At 33.3% G+C, this 17635-nt stretch overlaps 3 protein-coding genes and 1 pseudogene across 5 annotated transcripts; 2 read left to right on the top strand and 2 right to left on the bottom strand.

Annotated features, from left to right (window-relative positions):
- Window positions 1-3184: 3184 nt before the first annotated feature.
- Window positions 3185-4191, top strand: LOC103830871 (uncharacterized protein At4g22758). Its single transcript, XM_009106689.3, has 2 exons — window positions 3185-3746; window positions 3820-4191. Exons 1-2 carry the CDS (start codon window positions 3512-3514, stop codon window positions 4011-4013), a joined length of 429 nt encoding a protein of 142 aa, XP_009104937.1. The 5' UTR covers window positions 3185-3511; the 3' UTR covers window positions 4014-4191.
- Window positions 4192-4524: 333 nt separating this feature from the next.
- Window positions 4525-11333, top strand: LOC117126858 (annotated as a pseudogene).
- LOC103830872 lies at window positions 9868-13629 on the bottom strand. Of its 2 annotated transcripts, XM_033274654.1 has the most exons (6): window positions 13407-13629; window positions 13084-13313; window positions 12854-13009; window positions 12649-12763; window positions 12390-12568; window positions 10826-12317 (listed from the first exon to the last, which is right to left on the bottom strand). In XM_033274654.1, exons 1-6 carry the CDS (start codon window positions 13437-13439, stop codon window positions 12314-12316), a joined length of 717 nt encoding a protein of 238 aa, XP_033130545.1. In that variant the 5' UTR covers window positions 13440-13629; the 3' UTR covers window positions 10826-12313. The 2 variants fall into 2 exon arrangements, with proteins under 2 accessions (XP_033130544.1, XP_033130545.1); XM_033274653.1 differs by having other exon boundaries at window positions 9868-12317; window positions 13084-13484.
- LOC103831459 lies at window positions 10826-15859 on the bottom strand. Of its 2 annotated transcripts, XM_033274656.1 has the most exons (5): window positions 15637-15859; window positions 15314-15543; window positions 15084-15239; window positions 14879-14993; window positions 10826-14798 (listed from the first exon to the last, which is right to left on the bottom strand). In XM_033274656.1, the coding sequence occupies exons 1-5, from the start codon at window positions 15667-15669 to the stop codon at window positions 14676-14678; spliced, it is 657 nt and encodes a 218-aa protein (XP_033130547.1). In that variant the 5' UTR covers window positions 15670-15859; the 3' UTR covers window positions 10826-14675. The 2 variants fall into 2 exon arrangements, with proteins under 2 accessions (XP_033130547.1, XP_033130546.1); XM_033274655.1 differs by having other exon boundaries at window positions 15314-15714.
- Between the last annotated feature and the right edge of the window lie 1776 nt (window positions 15860-17635).

Genomic DNA, 17635 nt, shown 5'->3' on the forward strand with positions numbered 1-17635 from the left:
AGCAGGGTCTTTGTGCTACAAAAAAAAAAGTTAGCAGGGTCTTTATAAAATTTTATCTTGTCTACAGAATAAATATTAGCATAACAAAAATGAGTTTGATATGAATGATAATGAGTAAAGATCATTTCATTGCGGGCATGGTAAACTGTATTAAATTCAACAAAGACTGCTCAATCAAAAAGATGGTTATATATATAAATAAATCAAAATAAATTTGTGAACTGTTTATCGGTTATATACTAACACATGCACATATATATATGACATATCAAAAATATCTTTCTCGAGGTAATCAAGATTTTGCTTCTTTTTCACGACGGTACTTGAATTCAGAACTGGATCAGGAATTACTTCTTTTACTTCGAGGATACTAACACGTTATAATTGGGACACATAGCTACACGATAAATCATACAAGATGTTAATTTACCGGACAAATTTAGTGGGACACTGAGCGGCTCAGGATAAGACATGGAAGATATGATGATGATAAGAGGTGATATAGATCAAGAGATCATAGTGCATGGAGATGAGATTGATAGCTGTCTGAAACTTACGACATCTGTATCTGTGCTTCGTTGGTTTTGGTTCTATCCGTCATGTGCTCTCTCTAACATTTAGCTTGGCTCTGCACCATTCAAGATCATGGCCCATATGTGCTCTCTGCACTTGATTCTGATTTCATATTTATTCCATTAATTTACCTACACATATAGTTTAACAACACTATGAGAAAATTGATTGTACTTTTCATAGTATAAGATATTGATGCAAAGGATTCGATATCTTTATAGATTGTATCTATTGATGCAAAGGATTCGACATCTTTATAGAGTATATCTTCCGCCGTTCCTAGTTAATGTGTTTGTCCGGAAATATTTTAGATTCGACTAACCCAAATTAATTAAGTTTTTAATTAACAAGGTTCTGTTATATTCTGATCACTTATATAACCAAGTCCTTACACAAAGATGTATTTAGGTATATGCCACAAATCAAAGCAAAGCTGTCGCGAGAGTGCAATTTAACCATGTTAGATGTTGCGTGTATCTCAGAAATATCACTAGCGCAACTAAAAGATGAGTTTTGGTACAACTCTCCTCGAACTTCTTGCTTCGTACTCTGAAATAATATAATATAAAGTATTATTCCACAGAGACGAGGTTTCTAAGATTTGTAAAATATTTTTCTAAAATAGAAGAAACGTGCAACTTCTCAAGTTTAAAATGGGCAGATTTGTATCGGTGGAACCTTAAAGCAGCAAGGATCAGAGCAATGGTCCAACGCATGACACGTTATGCTCTTTCTCTAACGCCGCATCATGTTGCTCAACTTCGATAACGACCGTTTACCAGATTTATCAACTACACTAGCTAGTAGTATTCCGTGACGTGGGCAGGATGAAATACTTGGGTAAATTAAATGTTTCGATTCAAATTTTCCGTTTTTCGGTTAATACAAACTAGTTACCTTATTAAAATTATATTTATTTTTTTTTGTTCTATTTATATATTATCGGTTTTTAACTTATAAAATATTACTTTAATTTAATTTATACTATTTTACCAACAGTAATGTCTTTTATTATTAATATATAAAGATACATAAATTATAACACGCATTATAAAAATAACAAACATATGAAATTAACGAATTAATAGTTATATTTTAGTGAATGATAATGTAGTAGAAGTTTCTACGACTTCCTTTCAGTTGTAGAAGTCTTTTTCGATGATGATGTTACATCTAGCTCTTTCGATATAAATATTTTGATGATCATGTTTTATCGAGTTCATGTTTAAACTTTTTGGATGATGTTGTTTCATCGAGTTTATGTCGATGATAATAACATATTAGTAGAAACTGTAATAAATGTTTTACATTAAATGTAAACTTGGTTAGAAAAGTTTTCTGCAAACGTCAAGTCAACATTTTAATGTTTAAATAATTGTAAAGCTGACACATCACAATATCAATATATTACGAATGAAAATATTTATTACAAAAGCTTATTTTTTAATATATATATATATTAAAGATATATTACCAAAACAAAAGATAGCTCGATATGATGGTCTCAAAAGAAATCAACTTCATCATCTTCTCTGTATAGCCGCCCAGATCCTCGGTTATTTGTTTGTTTATATGTTGTAAATATTTTAATTATAATATAGATCTTATGTATAAGTTTTAAGGAGACAAAAAAAAAGTTCTAAGAAAGTTGCCGTATATCTCTACCATCCATAACAAAAGCTCTAGCATCTATGCCAATCTAATAAAACAACAACTCAATTAGAATGGCTTGCAAAAAATAGCTAGATCGTAAAAGGCAACGCAAAAAAAGAGTTAACTTTCGTGTCAACACAAATGTAAACGCACAAATTATTATTTTGACACAGAAAACGCATAAATTTATTGTCCTTTAAACATATATTATATTATGAATTTAATACTACTTTGTTAGCCGTTCAAAAAAATACTACGTTGTCATGTTTTTAAATAGTGAATCTTCTATATTTCATTATTATTATTTTGTACTTATTTACAAGTAACTACATAGTAGATATTTTACCAAAAAAAACTACATATTAGATGTTGGTTGTGTTAAAATTATAACTAAAAGCAACAAATTTCTTTAATCTACTAAAAACCAGATTTTAATAATTGTTTACATGTTGTCAAAAAAAATGGTTTACACTCAGCTCAAATGTTTTCACTACTGAAATTGTACGAAATATCGCTTAAATATTCTATTTATGTATATCAGATTATCAATGGATTATAACGTTGAAGACAAAAATAACTGAAGTAACTGACAAATATTAAATGAGGATCCTCTCAAAATTAATACTCTGTTCACAAAGATATTTTGTACTAAATTTAGATTAGGGCTAATTTATATTTATCAAATCCAAATTATATAAAGAATAATAACATATCAATCTCTATATATATACATGATGTTATCTAATAAATTAAACCAACATAGATAATTCCATCAGCTATAATACTATTGTACAATTCATCTATAAACTTATTCAATTATCTAATTTTATTTACCCATCTACAATTTCACATAAAACCGAACTTCTATATAAAAATGCGCCAATACATTGAACCGAACCGACTCGGTTGATACAATCCTCAATTCCCAAAGTACCCCTTACCCTAACCACCTATTTAAATATCTCTTCTCCCTTCAGCTCAACAGATCACATTCATTCTCTGTTCCTCTGCTTCGCGAAAACCAAAAGCGCCTTCTTTCTTCTCCGTTTTCGATCTTAACTCTCTCTCTGTGGAATCGTTTGTGAATGGTGGAAACGAATCCGACCGGTGGTAATTCTACGCTCTCCCTTCCCATCGAAAGGGCGAGCCTTCTCTCTGCATCCTCTGTTTTCGCTTTCGGCTCCTGCAAAGAAGGCTGGTACTTCCGCTGCTTCGGCATCGACCCGTGAATCCAATCTCGATCTGAGATCCGCTGCCTTTTGTTTTTTGTTTTTTTTTTTTAAAGATGTTGCTTTACAACAAGCAGAAGAAGAACCAGAACGCAAAAGGAAACAGAATCCTAATCAGCGTTACGGTTCTTGGTAGCGCCGGTCCGATCCGGTTCGTTGCTTTCGAGGAAGATCTCGTTGCTTCTGTTATCGATACTGCTCTTAAATGCTACGCTCGCGAAGGTCGTCTTCCTCTTCTCGGATCTGATTTCAATGATTTTCTTCTCTACTGTCCAATGGTTGGACCTGAAGGTAAACCGAATTGATTTTTCTCGATTCGAATTGAATTGGTTAACTGAACCGGGTTTTGGTTTTGTTGTGATAGCTTTAAGCGCGTGGAGTGCAATTGGATCGCTTGGTGCAAGGAACTTTACTCTGTGTAGGAAGCCAGAGGAGAAGAAGGTGGTTAAGGAAGGAGAAGGTGAGGGAAGATCTAATTCCATTAATGGGGCGAGGAAAGGAGGAAGCTTGAAGGCTTGGATCAACAAGTCCTTTAACCTCAAAGTCTCCAGCCATTGAATATCTTCTTTTTCAGACAAGACAGACTTTATGTTTCTTTTGTTTTGCTTTTTTTTTTTTTTTTTTTTTTTTTTTGTTGCTTATGATTTGTTTCCAAACTCTGTCTGAAGCTTCCATTGACATTGATGAAGCCTTTCTCTTTTACATCTCTCATTCTCCGGTAATAAAAAGTTTTTTTAAAAAAATATTTTGTCGTGAAGTGTCATGTGGTAGAGAGGAGAAACGTCATTGTCGAATCCAAAATAAAAGTGATCAAATCTGTTTTTGATTAAAAAGGGAAAAAGAAAAGAAACTTTGCTTCGGAAGAAACAAGAAAAGTACAAATGAATGATGAATACATAAAAGATTCTGTACCTACTTGTACTCTTCTCTACCTCTTCGTGTGTTCTACAGTTTTGCCGTGCTTCACTTCTTCTTCATATAACGCGACACGTACGTGTTTTATTTCGTCTTTCCACCTTTCCTTATCCAACAAGGAGATTTCCAGATACTTCTACGAGAATTGAAACGACACGATAGTTTTTATCTCGCTGCTACTGGCCAACCAAGGATGCACATACGATAACTATGAGAGATTCTACATGACATGTGTACTACTATCATGGTAAGGTTTGAGATAAAAGTAAACTAGTATGACTTAGCTCTCGGTTACACAATACAATTTACTCGACAAAAAGTAAAAATAGTCTATCCGTTTCTTTCTCTTTCGTCATAACATATTCTAGTTGTTAATATATGTTGTGAATTGGTATTTCAATATGCATACGTAAAGTTGGAGAGTATTAGCACAACTTCGGTGCGAAAACTAAAACGACTAAAGTAATTAGATTATTGGGATTTAATGAGCCATGAGTTAACAGCTAGTATTAAAATCGATATAAGCTACGTTTTTGGTCGGAACAAAGTCTATGATTAGGTTTGTAAAGCTGGTGTCTTTAATCAAACAGGTTCCGTCAAGTCATGTTCCTGAACCAGTCAACAAAACATCAGTCGATTGGATCAACCAACGTCCAATAGAAGCTCTTGGAGCATTTGCGTTGTGGGCGTTTGACTGTATTCTCACAGACTTGGCTGCACAATAAGGAGGTGGTAAAGGTGGGAAGAAGGGTGCACAACATACTTCTTCTAAATCTCAGGTAATGATTCTGATCTTTGTTCATGCTACTCATCAGTTTAATAACTCCACTATGTGTCTTTAGGTAGCAGTATTTGTTGCATTAGCAATGGTCTTGCGTAGGAAACCTGATGCTTTAAGTAATGTATTGCCGACTTGCCCGACTCTGAGGGAAAAACCTGAGTATCAAGGACAGGACAAGCTTCCGGTTATAGTTTGGATGATGGCTCAGGTTTGTTTGTTTCCTTGTGTGAGTTAGGACCGAAAGTGACGGAAATTGTGTTTCCTGTGATCTGTATTGTGATGTTTTGTGAAATGTGGAACTAAACCTTGGATACTTGTGTCTTCTCCATATGTATGTATTTCTAATGTGTTTAGGTTGTTATAGGTAATCCTGTTTTAGCCAAGGAGGCTACATCACTCGCTGTGACAGAAAACATTGATTGCTGCAAGCACTGGGAGAATGTCTACAAGGAGATTTTAGACGCTAGTGTGTTGCTGTTCTTAAAAGGCTTGTAGGCGAATGGAAGGAGCACTCTGTCAAGATATCATCATCACCGAGTAATGCTCTCACTCTCAACGGAACTATGAAGAGCTTCAGGCTAAAGGTAATGCCATGAAAGTAACTAATTTCACTTTCTTGCTCATCTCTGACCTTGACATGTGATATTTTTAGAACGAGGATGCCATCACTGAAGGAACAGCCAATGGTTCTCTTCACAGAGAAGCAGACAAGTCCTGCAAAGTGATATCGGGAAGACTCTTCCGCGGAAGTGTCTGCCTCAAAGGAAGAGCCATTATTTTTGTGGTTCTAGCTGCTGCTGCTGTTCTATATTCCAATCATGAGGCTACAACTGAGCTGAAGAACCTGGTGGACTCCCAGCAAAAATCCTTTTTTCTATGCAGTTGAAAAGAATCATGTATATTACCGGTGGCCACGTGTTAGGGATATCTGAGTATATTCGAATTCAGGTGGCTTAGCGGCGCTAGAACGCCGTGCTACCACCCGACCACTAGCACATGGTTATGACTTGGTGTGAAGTATTATTATATATCCTGTCGACTCTTTCAAAGTCTCCTCTACAATTATATCCATTAGCAAAAAAACAAGCGCATCCTTACAATTTCCTTTTGAATCAGTGGAAATGCTAAATACTCACAAACCGGGAAAAAGCTATATGTGAAATATAAAACGAAATATGGAATTATCTCTTAGGCTTCGTTCAGAAGTTTTGAACCGGACTTCGGCGATATTGTTCCTCTGAAAGATTAGTTGGGTCTAGATCTTAACATCCAATTATTAAAAACAGAAGAAAAAATACGATATGCAAATAACAACATGTACAAATAACTAAGGACTTAATTAATTCTTCCATATTCTAAATCGAAACATGAGTCGATTTTACCTATTCATCAGTAAGATTGAACCTATGATCCAGACTAAATATATGAGTTTCCAAATGTTTCTGTCACTGCTCACTTAGCTATTTACCTTCCTTTGACAATCATGGCCATCGAAGCTTCTAATATCATAGAAAAATGTTTATTAATTGTTATAAATCATAATAGATGTAGGATGCAAGCTAAGATTTTCTTTCATGTCTAGGATTTGCCGTTGACCGGAGATGGGTTCCAAAGGGGAGACGCGTTAGTCCACGAAACACAATTTTTGTAGAAAGGCTATAATTTGTACTCTTCTTTTTTTTTACTTTCGTCTAGTTAGACTAGTTTGCATTAAATATTTTACTAATTTAGGGTATATTCAGGTACGGACGAGAAAAGGTATCAGCCAAACGTATCTGATCAACTTTCGTAAGAGATTATACTATTTTGACAGATCATTACTTCATTAGCAGTCCCAAATAAAGAAAAAAAAAGACGTACTTCTGTTTCTTTACTGATAACCAGAAGATTATATACTCAGACATGAATTAACATTTACAGTAAATATGTAACTCCAAATGCTGTGTTTACACTTTAAAACTCCAAATCTATGACTATATGGTTGAATTAAGGGCATTAAATCATGCGTAACAATTTGGAGTTAGTTTTTAATGTCAAAATGTAGACAAAGACATCTAATAAATGCCGCGTAACATTTTAATAAATGCCGCGTAGTTCGTAAGTAATATTTAATGGTTTTCATTGACAATGTTTGCAACTTCTTTTGGTCGATAGTTCGATACATAAAAACCTTTCCACGACCTATTTTTTATTGTGTGCTTTTTTTCATTGACCCGGTGTACATTAAATTTTAAATTTTAAGTACATAACACACCGATTATAAATAGGATCGTACGATAGCTGACTACCGGAACATAAACTGATATACTTGCTAGGGCCTATTACTTGTCCACCGTTCCCTCAAAAGTTTTCAATACTATAAGAACTAGATTTTAATAAATTTATTATTTGTTTAAAAAAATTATAAGAAACAAAAATTTGATAATTATAAAACTGTGTGTTTAAAGTTTGTAACTTAATACATACATTTATTGTTGTGCTGACCTGACCTGTATCTATGTTAATCGTTAAATCCGGTGATCCGTATATAAACCACAACTATTTAAGAATCCGATAAATCTTGGTAAAATTTTAAAACCCGCTATTAACCTAAAATCGCAGCTGATAGTAACAAAAATATTTATAACTATGTATTTATGTCCCAAAATGTTTGAGGCGGTTGAAGTGATCCACTATGTGGAACCAGAAAATGTCTTCATTCATCTTGATTTATTATGTGTAAACGCCACCTATAAAAACAGTAAGTATGGTACAAATATATCACTATTTATAGGTGAAATGCACTAACATAGATAAAAAGGTAAAATGGTGTGTTTTGTTTTACTGTTAGAGAACTCTTTGTTAAGAAATAAACATTTTGGTTAATATTACGCAAAATATGAAAATATTAACTATATCTCTGTAATAGCACATTGAAATTTCCTATTATATTCAAAACATATGCATATTCAACAATTTTTTTTTATAGTTTTGTGATTTATAAATTTTGTATAAGCTTGAACTACATATATTTAACATAAAAACATTTAGAAACAAAAATTTAAAATCTTTTGATCAATTTTTAAAATTTACCCAAAAATATTTTCAACTTTCATAAATAAAATTTTCAAATACAACTATATATCCTATTTTTTTAGGCTTGCAAAATAACAAAATCGTTAAAACGATAACATAATTAGAATTTGATGATACAATATTCAGAATGAATAAATATATATATATAGAAAATATTTTTATATATTAAATAGAAACTTGTTTAAATTATATTAATCACTGAATTTTAATTTTTAAAATATAAATATAGTATATGTTTTCCGCAATTACACTATTCATTATACATTTAAAAAAAACTAGTGCAATTATAATTATTTTAATAAAAACAATTGGCTATAAATCTCAGTAATAGCATATTTAATTTAATATATTTTTTCAAAAAATTTTGAAATTATATTAATATTACTGATTTTTGGTTTGTAAAATATAAATATATTATATGTATTCTGCAGTTATACTATTCACTATATATGTCACCATTCATACTTTGTTTTGAACCGTTTATTTTAAACAAACGCAGCAAGCGTTTCACTTATACAAACCACAGCTAAACCGTACCACAGTATATAATCCACTTATTCTGCACCGCTCAATCCACTATTATTATTCGGAGCCTATATATTTTTGTTACTATTAGAATTACACCGTATTTGTTTTGTAGTTGTTCTGCATATTGCTATTTGGACACTAGACTGTATTTAAATATTAATAATACTAGGGTCTTTGCCCGGGCTACGCCCGGGTAAATTTCTTCTTATAATTTTTAATTAATTTTAGTTTGTTTATTTTTTATAAAAGCATGTATATATATTATTTAAAATTGACTAACAAAAATATAAGTAATAATATGCAAGTTAATTTATTATGTTATCCAACGAATTTGAAATGAATAAACTGAGGGGTTGATTGGTAATGGTGGTAAATGTTTTAAACATCCAATTTTTTCTAAAATTGTTTTTTTTAAAACAATCATATTTTAGCTTTTAAAATTAAAGATACAGTATAAACTATTTTTTCAAAAAAATAATATATTAGTTTTCAAAATCAACTTTTCTAAAGATTTTATTTAGTGCTTTAAAAATAAATATATAGCAAAACAATTCACAGCTTATTTTCTAAAGTAAAAACAAAAACTACAGAACAACCAATCAATCCCTCACTCTTTGTTGTTTATTTATTATTAAAATTAACGGAAAGTGATGAATAGTCAATATTCTTAAGTTTCAGCTAATCCAACTAACACAAACCAAACTAATCCACATTTTTTTAAACACCACCCAAAAATTAGACTTTAAATCATATAAACCGGACCATCACTCTGTAGATTTGGAAACGCTACATAAAATTTAGAGTATAATATAAGATTGGCGATGCCTTGCAAGTGTGTATAATTATGCAATGAGTATGCAAAAGCATGTTAAAAAGCCAATATTATCTTAAAAACAAACTCTTGTTAGTGTGAATAGCTCGGTCGGTATATGCTTTCATCTTCTCGTAATGAAAATTATGTCTCAACCTCTATGCCACTCTTCAAGTTGAAAACTATGTTTATCTTAACTGGTCTTGATTAAAATTGCATGAAAAAAAAAAACAGAGTAGACATGGTAGTCTCTTAGTGGATCTACATTTATTCTTGTAGTATCCATCCTCTCCAACTATGCAAGTTGTGTTGGTGTGCTCTCTTTTTTTTCTGTTTTTTTTTTTTTTGAGCTCAGTTTTAATTGTATATTTTCTTTTAAATATCTATTATGCAAGCTGCGTTGATGTGCTCTCTCTTTTAGATTGTGTTTTTCTTTCGTGGTTTTGAAATATGATAATTGTGACTATTTGGATGATCGCATCACCCAGACTTTATGGGTGACAAACTATATGTGTATTAATAAGGAAATATAATTCACCCATACTATAATTTTTGACTGTCATGACTACATGATTATATATGCTTGAGACATCAACTAAGATTCAAATTCACATGTTTAAGTGCATTTGCGAGAAAATGATTGGGATTGGCATTCGTATATTTCCATTGTGTATTTTATGTTCGTTTTTGCAAGAGCAGTATATTTTGAGGTTTATGGTCTATAATATTAGAAGTTGTAAGAGTTATGTTTGAGGTGTATGTGGGGTTTTTATAGTATTTTTTATATAATTAGTAATCCTTAATATGTTGGTTAATTATAAGTTGCTCTAATCTATGGGTCTTAAGTGTATGGGCATGTATATTCAGCACTCGGCTTAACCCCTTTTTGCATGTGAAAATATTAGCCATAGACTGAACACCTATAAACTTATATGAAGTATCTTAGGTTAGAAGTGAAGTTTGCATTATAATTTGGTAGGTATTTTTATGATAAAATGAAGAAAACACATGATTTTTATGAATAAATAAACTTATAATAGTAACTGTACTTTAAAATGTTTAATTAATTTTAATTAAAAATCACATTTATTTTCATAAATATTTCACAATTATTCTAACTAATTATTTTAATATTTATTTTAGAAATTATATGATGTCGAGTCATTATAATAATTTTGAATTATAAATATTTAGTTTACGGTTTTTTTTTAAATTCAGTGGTGTTATAAATAATAAGTAAAATAAAGTTATTTCGGTCTCATTTATATATTTTTTCATAAAATAATTTATTTTTTCTTTTTTGTTATACAATTTTCCTTAAAATTAATGTTTTATACGATATAAAAGAATAACTTATTCATTATAACTAAAAATATTTTAAAATATATAATCTGAAACAATAACTGTATAGTCTGATTTGTTTGCATCAGGCAGTTCGATGAGCTGGTTTTCATCAGTCTTAACGTATGGTTGATAATACGTAAGGAAATACAGTCAGACATTACAACAACAGGATATGCATAAATCTCATAGTTTGATATCATGTTCAACTTTGCGGCTCATATTATACGGGTTTTAACTATTAAGTTTAGTAGATGGCATTATAGCTTTTAACGATGATAACATGTATTATAAGGTAAATTAACGATTGTATAAAACATGAGCCCTAATAATTAAACTTTATACTTTTAATATTTACTTGTTATCATACTATTCAGGCTCCAATCAAGATTAAGGTTTATAATAAAACCAATGCATTAATGCGATACAAATAAAATAATCATTAACTATACTCCAACACCAATAAATAATAATTTTAAAATTTAATGGTTTAAATAAATACAATATTTTTAAAACCAAGCCGGACACTAACTCGGCATTATATCTGGGTCAATGGTCGGACCGATTCAACCGGGATTTAAAAATTTAATTTACTTTTAAATTAAGTAACTAAATATATAGCATAATACATAATTATTTTTATAAATGAAAATAAAATGTAAAGATAATGTAAACTAATTTATTTAGACAGATATTAAAATATAATATGAAGTTTTATGATTTTTTTCTTAAGAAATTACAATTTTTTTTTTATTATAAACTTAAATTTGAGAAAACTGGGTTTTAGTATTGAACCGGATCACCGGTTTTAGCGAGTTTGGTGCCGGTTCAACTTAAATCCGGTTCTTAGCCAAACTCGGAACCGGTTAGAAGAGTGAATCACGGTCCAACCAGTTCAACCGGCCGGTCCGGTTTTTAAAACACTGATAAACATATAATTTTTTTAAAAAAATAACATGTTAGCTAATAAATCTAATCTGGGAAATTTTAACAAAAAAATATTATTTTCTCACATTTTGAATCAAAAGGTTTAAAACAAATGTATAAGTAAAAATAAATTTGTAGTGGAAAGTTAATAGGTAGATAACTCATATTAGGAAGATTGTATGACAAATATAGTACCCAAAAATTGGAGAAAGACAAAAACATAGTTAACCAATACGCGAAAGAAAATGAAGATGCATAAGCATTATTTAAATTTTGAGTAGTGTGTTTATAGTTCTTTCTAGTCTATCTCAAGCCACACACGTCTTCTTAACCACCTCAGAAGATGAGTTGGCCGTCTTCTTCTGCACACACCAACTGGATCTGTATCAGCATTGAACGCTGCCTCACCACTGCTCCCTCCAGTTTCCACCTTAACAGGAATTGGATTGCCATCTGGCATGTCGTCCCCATCATCATTACCTATCTGTTCCAACCAGATGGTCATACATACATTTAAATGTAAATAGCGAAACAACATAATACTCATTATACTTACGTTGTCGACAACGTCAGGGACTGGCACACGGTCACGTTCATCGAGAATGAGCGTGATGGTGAATGTCTGATTGCTGTGAAGTTAGATGTACTAACACTGAATTGGAAAGTGTATGTCTTTGCTTCTATATGGGTAGTAAATGGAGGCATCTTAAAGTCCTCAGGGTTTACTCCTTCAGCCTATTTGGCACAGGAAGTTTTGTAGATGTGTTAGTACTTGGTAGATGATAAACACATAAGGAGACAGACGTGTATCTTACCAGCATTTGACCAGCTTCACTTGCTCTGAGGCTATGTAATTTCGTCACTACACCATCAAAACGAAAGAATGTACCTTCAGCAGTACCATCAGCAATGGCCGTCTCCACGCGATAGCTAAGGAAAAAGCATAACAAAGGCAAAGACAAAGTATTGACACGCATGAGTATACGTACGGAGAGAAATATTTATAAACTGTAGGCGTACCGGAAAGTCCCGACAGCATGAGCATTGTCGCATTGCACAAACGCAATAGCGGAGACAGTGTGCTGCAGTTTTACTGCATTTGGAGCATGCAGCATAACACCACCCTTTGTCCATGTCAACGCGAGCAACTCTCCCGGTACATATGATGTCAATGTCCTACATGTTGGATATCAGAATCAAACAGAGCCATACCATTAACATCTACAAATTAAGACAGCTAGTTATTTTACCTGGGATGGAGCAGTGATAATAAATAATTGAGCTCAGCTATTGTCAGAGGCTCAACCTTTGCATATGCTTTCAGCAGTGTTGCTGCCAATGGAAGATCAGTGTCTCTAGCGACCAACCTATATAAATATACAGTGTTCAGATAGCTTAAGTATATGAATGCATGAACACACATACAATAACCAATTAACTTACTCGTAGAATCAGTGTCCCCCTGCATTTGTGATATAAACTGCTTCATATATTTGGAAGGGGGATAGCTATAAAACCAAAAAGGGGATCTAAAAGATACATGATCTGTTTTCCTGCAAAGAAAAGGAAATACCTTTGAGTACAACATTTTGTCACGCTCCTTCATGTCTGCATCCTTCTTCTGGAGCTCTTTGAGCTGAGAATATAAAGCACTAACAGCTGTCTATGGAGAGAACAACAAACCATAATCATCAGCAAGATCATACTATCAATAAAACCAATACGAAAAAAACTCCTAATGTTCAATTATACACTCAGGAAGCTGAATGCAAATTCAAATTCAAATCCAAACATTCTCACCATCACGACCAAATCCATTCTCCAATCAGATCAATTTTAATAAAATTTACTCTATGCAAATAAAGTTAGACTCCTGTACATTGCCTCCGTCATTACAATTATTTGAAAGTACTTTTCTAAAGCTTTGCAGCCTCCTTTCTTCCTACTGATTGGAAAAAAAACAGATTGAAGGCTCTAGATAAAGAGCTACTTCTCATCATATCAACAAACCCCTATAACATTATCTTCTGGAGCTTCCACCACCGTTAACAAAGGTAAAAATGCCAACGACCCTTAGCCACCTCCACGAAGCGTCTCATCCTCCTCTTTAACCACAAATGATTTCATGGAAAATCAATTAAATCATCACAAAGACTCGAAGAAAATTAAAATATATACCAAAGAACCAGAAGATATGTACTTGGATTTGAAGAAATCCATAGAAAAGATGGTTGAGCACGGGATTCATCATGAGCCGGAGGGGATCGGTACATCCGTGTCGAAGTAGAGCACGGTGATGTGGTTGTCCTTACCTTGAACATGGAGATGAAGTGAAGGCGGAGGAGGTCGGTTCCTCCGTGTCGAATGACAATCACAATAATCAAGGGAATTTAGAAGGATGTGTTGAACCTCGTTGAGCTTTAATGAAGGTGAGGAGTTGAAAGAAAAAAATTGTGTTTGCAGACAAAGTTGAGAGAGACAACGATGTAGAAGAAGAGGCAAAGAACGAAAACCAACAAAACCCTAACTAATTAAAAGACAAAAGACGCAGAGATTGGTTAGATAACCAAATTTCTTTTATAACCAAACCAATAAAACCGAGCAACATAACTTCAATCATCATTGATTGAGAAGGAAACGGAAGAAGATGAAAGGGCTCGGAGGGAGATCACAGTCTTGCGCGAGAGAGAAGAAGGTAGGGTTATGGATGGATCGATGCGTCTCTCTCGTTTCTCTAAAGCTACGGGCTTACGGGCCAAGCATAACGAAAAAAAAATAAGCTAGCCCATCAGCCCATCAGACGTGGAATAAAAAAGGTGACGTGGAAGCATGAGAGGAGCCCTTATTCTCCTTTGATTGCTGTGAAGTTAGATGTACTAACACTGAATTGGAAAGTGTATGTCTTTGCTTCTATATGGGTAGTAAATGGAGGCATCTTAAAGTCCTCAGGGTTTACTCCTTCAGCCTATTTGGCACAGGAAGTTTTGTAGATGTGTTAGTACTTGGTAGATGATAAACACATAAGGAGACAGACGTGTATCTTACCAGCATTTGACCAGCTTCACTTGCTCTGAGGCTATGTAATTTCGTCACTACACCATCAAAACGAAAGAATGTACCTTCAGCAGTACCATCAGCAATGGCCGTCTCCACGCGATAGCTAAGGAAAAAGCATAACAAAGGCAAAGACAAAGTATTGACACGCATGAGTATACGTACGGAGAGAAATATTTATAAACTGTAGGCGTACCGGAAAGTCCCGACAGCATGAGCATTGTCGCATTGCACAAACGCAATAGCGGAGACAGTGTGCTGCAGTTTTACTGCATTTGGAGCATGCAGCATAACACCACCCTTTGTCCATGTCAACGCGAGCAACTCTCCCGGTACATATGATGTCAATGTCCTACATGTTGGATATCAGAATCAAACAGAGCCATACCATTAACATCTACAAATTAAGACAGCTAGTTATTTTACCTGGGATGGAGCAGTGATAATAAATAATTGAGCTCAGCTATTGTCAGAGGCTCAACCTTTGCATATGCTTTCAGCAGTGTTGCTGCCAATGGAAGATCAGTGTCTCTAGCGACCAACCTATATAAATATACAGTGTTCAGATAGCTTAAGTATATGAATGCATGAACACACATACAATAACCAATTAACTTACTCGTAGAATCAGTGTCCCCCTGCATTTGTGATATAAACTGCTTCATATATTTGGAAGGGGGATAGCTATAAAACCAAAAAGGGGATCTAAAAGATACATGATCTGTTTTCCTGCAAAGAAAAGGAAATACCTTTGAGTACAACATTTTGTCACGCTCCTTCATGTCTGCATCCTTCTTCTGGAGCTCTTTGAGCTGAGAATATAAAGCACTAACAGCTGTCTATGGAGAGAACAACAAACCATAATCATCAGCAAGATCATACTATCAATAAAACCAATACGAAAAAAACTCCTAATGTTCAATTATACACTCAGGAAGCTGAATGCAAATTCAAATTCAAATCCAAACATTCTCACCATCACGACCAAATCCATTCTCCAATCAGATCAATTTTAATAAAATTTACTCTATGCAAATAAAGTTAGACTCCTGTACATTGCCTCCGTCATTACAATTATTTGAAAGTACTTTTCTAAAGCTTTGCAGCCTCCTTTCTTCCTACTGATTGGAAAAAAAACAGATTGAAGGCTCTAGATAAAGAGCTACTTCTCATCATATCAACAAACCCCTATAACATTATCTTCTGGAGCTTCCACCACCGTTAACAAAGGTAAAAATGCCAACGACCCTTAGCCACCTCCACGAAGCGTCTCATCCTCCTCTTTAACCACAAATGATTTCATGGAAAATCAATTAAATCATCACAAAGACTCGAAGAAAATTAAAATATATACCAAAGAACCAGAAGATATGTACTTGGATTTGAAGAAATCCATAGAAAAGATGGTTGAGCACGGGATTCATCATGAGCCGGAGGGGATCGGTACATCCGTGTCGAAGTAGAGCACGGTGATGTGGTTGTCCTTACCTTGAACATGGAGATGAAGTGAAGGCGGAGGAGGTCGGTTCCTCCGTGTCGAATGACAATCACAATAATCAAGGGAATTTAGAAGGATGTGTTGAACCTCGTTGAGCTTTAATGAAGGTGAGGAGTTGAAAGAAAAAAATTGTGTTTGCAGACAAAGTTGAGAGAGACAACGATGTAGAAGAAGAGGCAAAGAACGAAAACCAACAAAACCCTAACTAATTAAAAGACAAAAGACGCAGAGATTGGTTAGATAACCAAATTTCTTTTATAACCAAACCAATAAAACCGAGCAACATAACTTCAATCATCATTGATTGAGAAGGAAACGGAAGAAGATGAAAGGGCTCGGAGGGAGATCACAGTCTTGCGCGAGAGAGAAGAAGGTAGGGTTATGGATGGATCGATGCGTCTCTCTCGTTTCTCTAAAGCTACGGGCTTACGGGCCAAGCATAACGAAAAAAAAATAAGCTAGCCCATCAGCCCATCAGACGTGGAATAAAAAAGGTGACGTGGAAGCATGAGAGGAGCCCTTATTCTCCTTTTAGTATTGTATATTGATTTTGTATATACAAATATTTGATATTTAAGATTGTTCACACATATTAAAAATAATATTTACTTTGTCTATTACTTTCAGTTAGTTTAAAATTTTCTCAATAAAATTTAATCACTTGCATTTTTACATTTTAGTTTATCTTTTACTTTTAAAACAAAATACATTAATAAACTAGACATCAACTCTCGACACACTTATCACTTTATGACTACTTTAGCATCTTAAAATTGTAAATTAAAATTCAACTATTAATATCGTTTGTTAGCCAATTAAATGTGGTTTATGATTTATGAGTAAAGCCATCTTGTTTACCGTATATATATATAAGAAACTATAGTTTTTCCATTTATTCTATTTTAAATCGCTATTCTTTCAACCAGCGTTTACCAACCATTTGAAAGAAATGCTTTTCACTTCTCCACGGTTGCACGTCTTTTCTTTACAATCAAATACATTTATATAATCCAATTGGTTTGCACGCGAAGGTAACACCAACTACTATTAAGTATATACAGAGTAGTTGAAAAATCATTTGGTTTTGAATCGGAATAAGTTATACAGTGAGTCAATGATACCACTAGCAACCATAACAGTGCAATTTAGTATATTATAAATAAAAAAATAAACCATTTCAAAATCATATGAATATGATCCATAGTGGGTTGCCCGGGACTCGAAGTATAAATAAAAAATATATATATTTC

The sequence above is a fragment of the Brassica rapa genome, chromosome A07 (assembly GCF_000309985.2).
Source record: "Brassica rapa cultivar Chiifu-401-42 chromosome A07, CAAS_Brap_v3.01, whole genome shotgun sequence".
Taxonomy (NCBI): domain Eukaryota; kingdom Viridiplantae; phylum Streptophyta; class Magnoliopsida; order Brassicales; family Brassicaceae; genus Brassica; species Brassica rapa.

What these genes read in the sequence shown, in the direction of transcription:
- LOC103830872 (XM_033274653.1), bottom strand. Translation starts at nt 13,439, where the DNA reads ATGAAGGAGCGTGACAAAATGTTGTACTCAAAGGTATTTCCTTTTCTT. An exon ending in CATGCTGTCGGGACTTTCCG is followed by an intron (nt 12,764 to 12,853) that starts GTACGCCTACAG and finishes CTTTTTCCTTAG; the next exon opens with CTATCGCGTGGAGACGGCCA. An exon ending in GTGAAGCTGGTCAAATGCTG is followed by an intron (nt 12,569 to 12,648) that starts GTAAGATACACG and finishes TGTGCCAAATAG; the next exon opens with GCTGAAGGAGTAAACCCTGA.
- LOC103831459 (XM_033274655.1), bottom strand. Translation starts at nt 15,669, where the DNA reads ATGAAGGAGCGTGACAAAATGTTGTACTCAAAGGTATTTCCTTTTCTT. An exon ending in TTATCACTGCTCCATCCCAG is followed by an intron (nt 15,240 to 15,313) that starts GTAAAATAACTA and finishes TCCAACATGTAG; the next exon opens with GACATTGACATCATATGTAC. An exon ending in GTGAAGCTGGTCAAATGCTG is followed by an intron (nt 14,799 to 14,878) that starts GTAAGATACACG and finishes TGTGCCAAATAG; the next exon opens with GCTGAAGGAGTAAACCCTGA.
- LOC103830871 (XM_009106689.3), top strand. Translation starts at nt 3,512, where the DNA reads ATGTTGCTTTACAACAAGCAGAAGAAGAACCAGAACGCAAAAGGAAAC. An exon ending in TCCAATGGTTGGACCTGAAG is followed by an intron (nt 3,747 to 3,819) that starts GTAAACCGAATT and finishes TTGTTGTGATAG; the next exon opens with CTTTAAGCGCGTGGAGTGCA.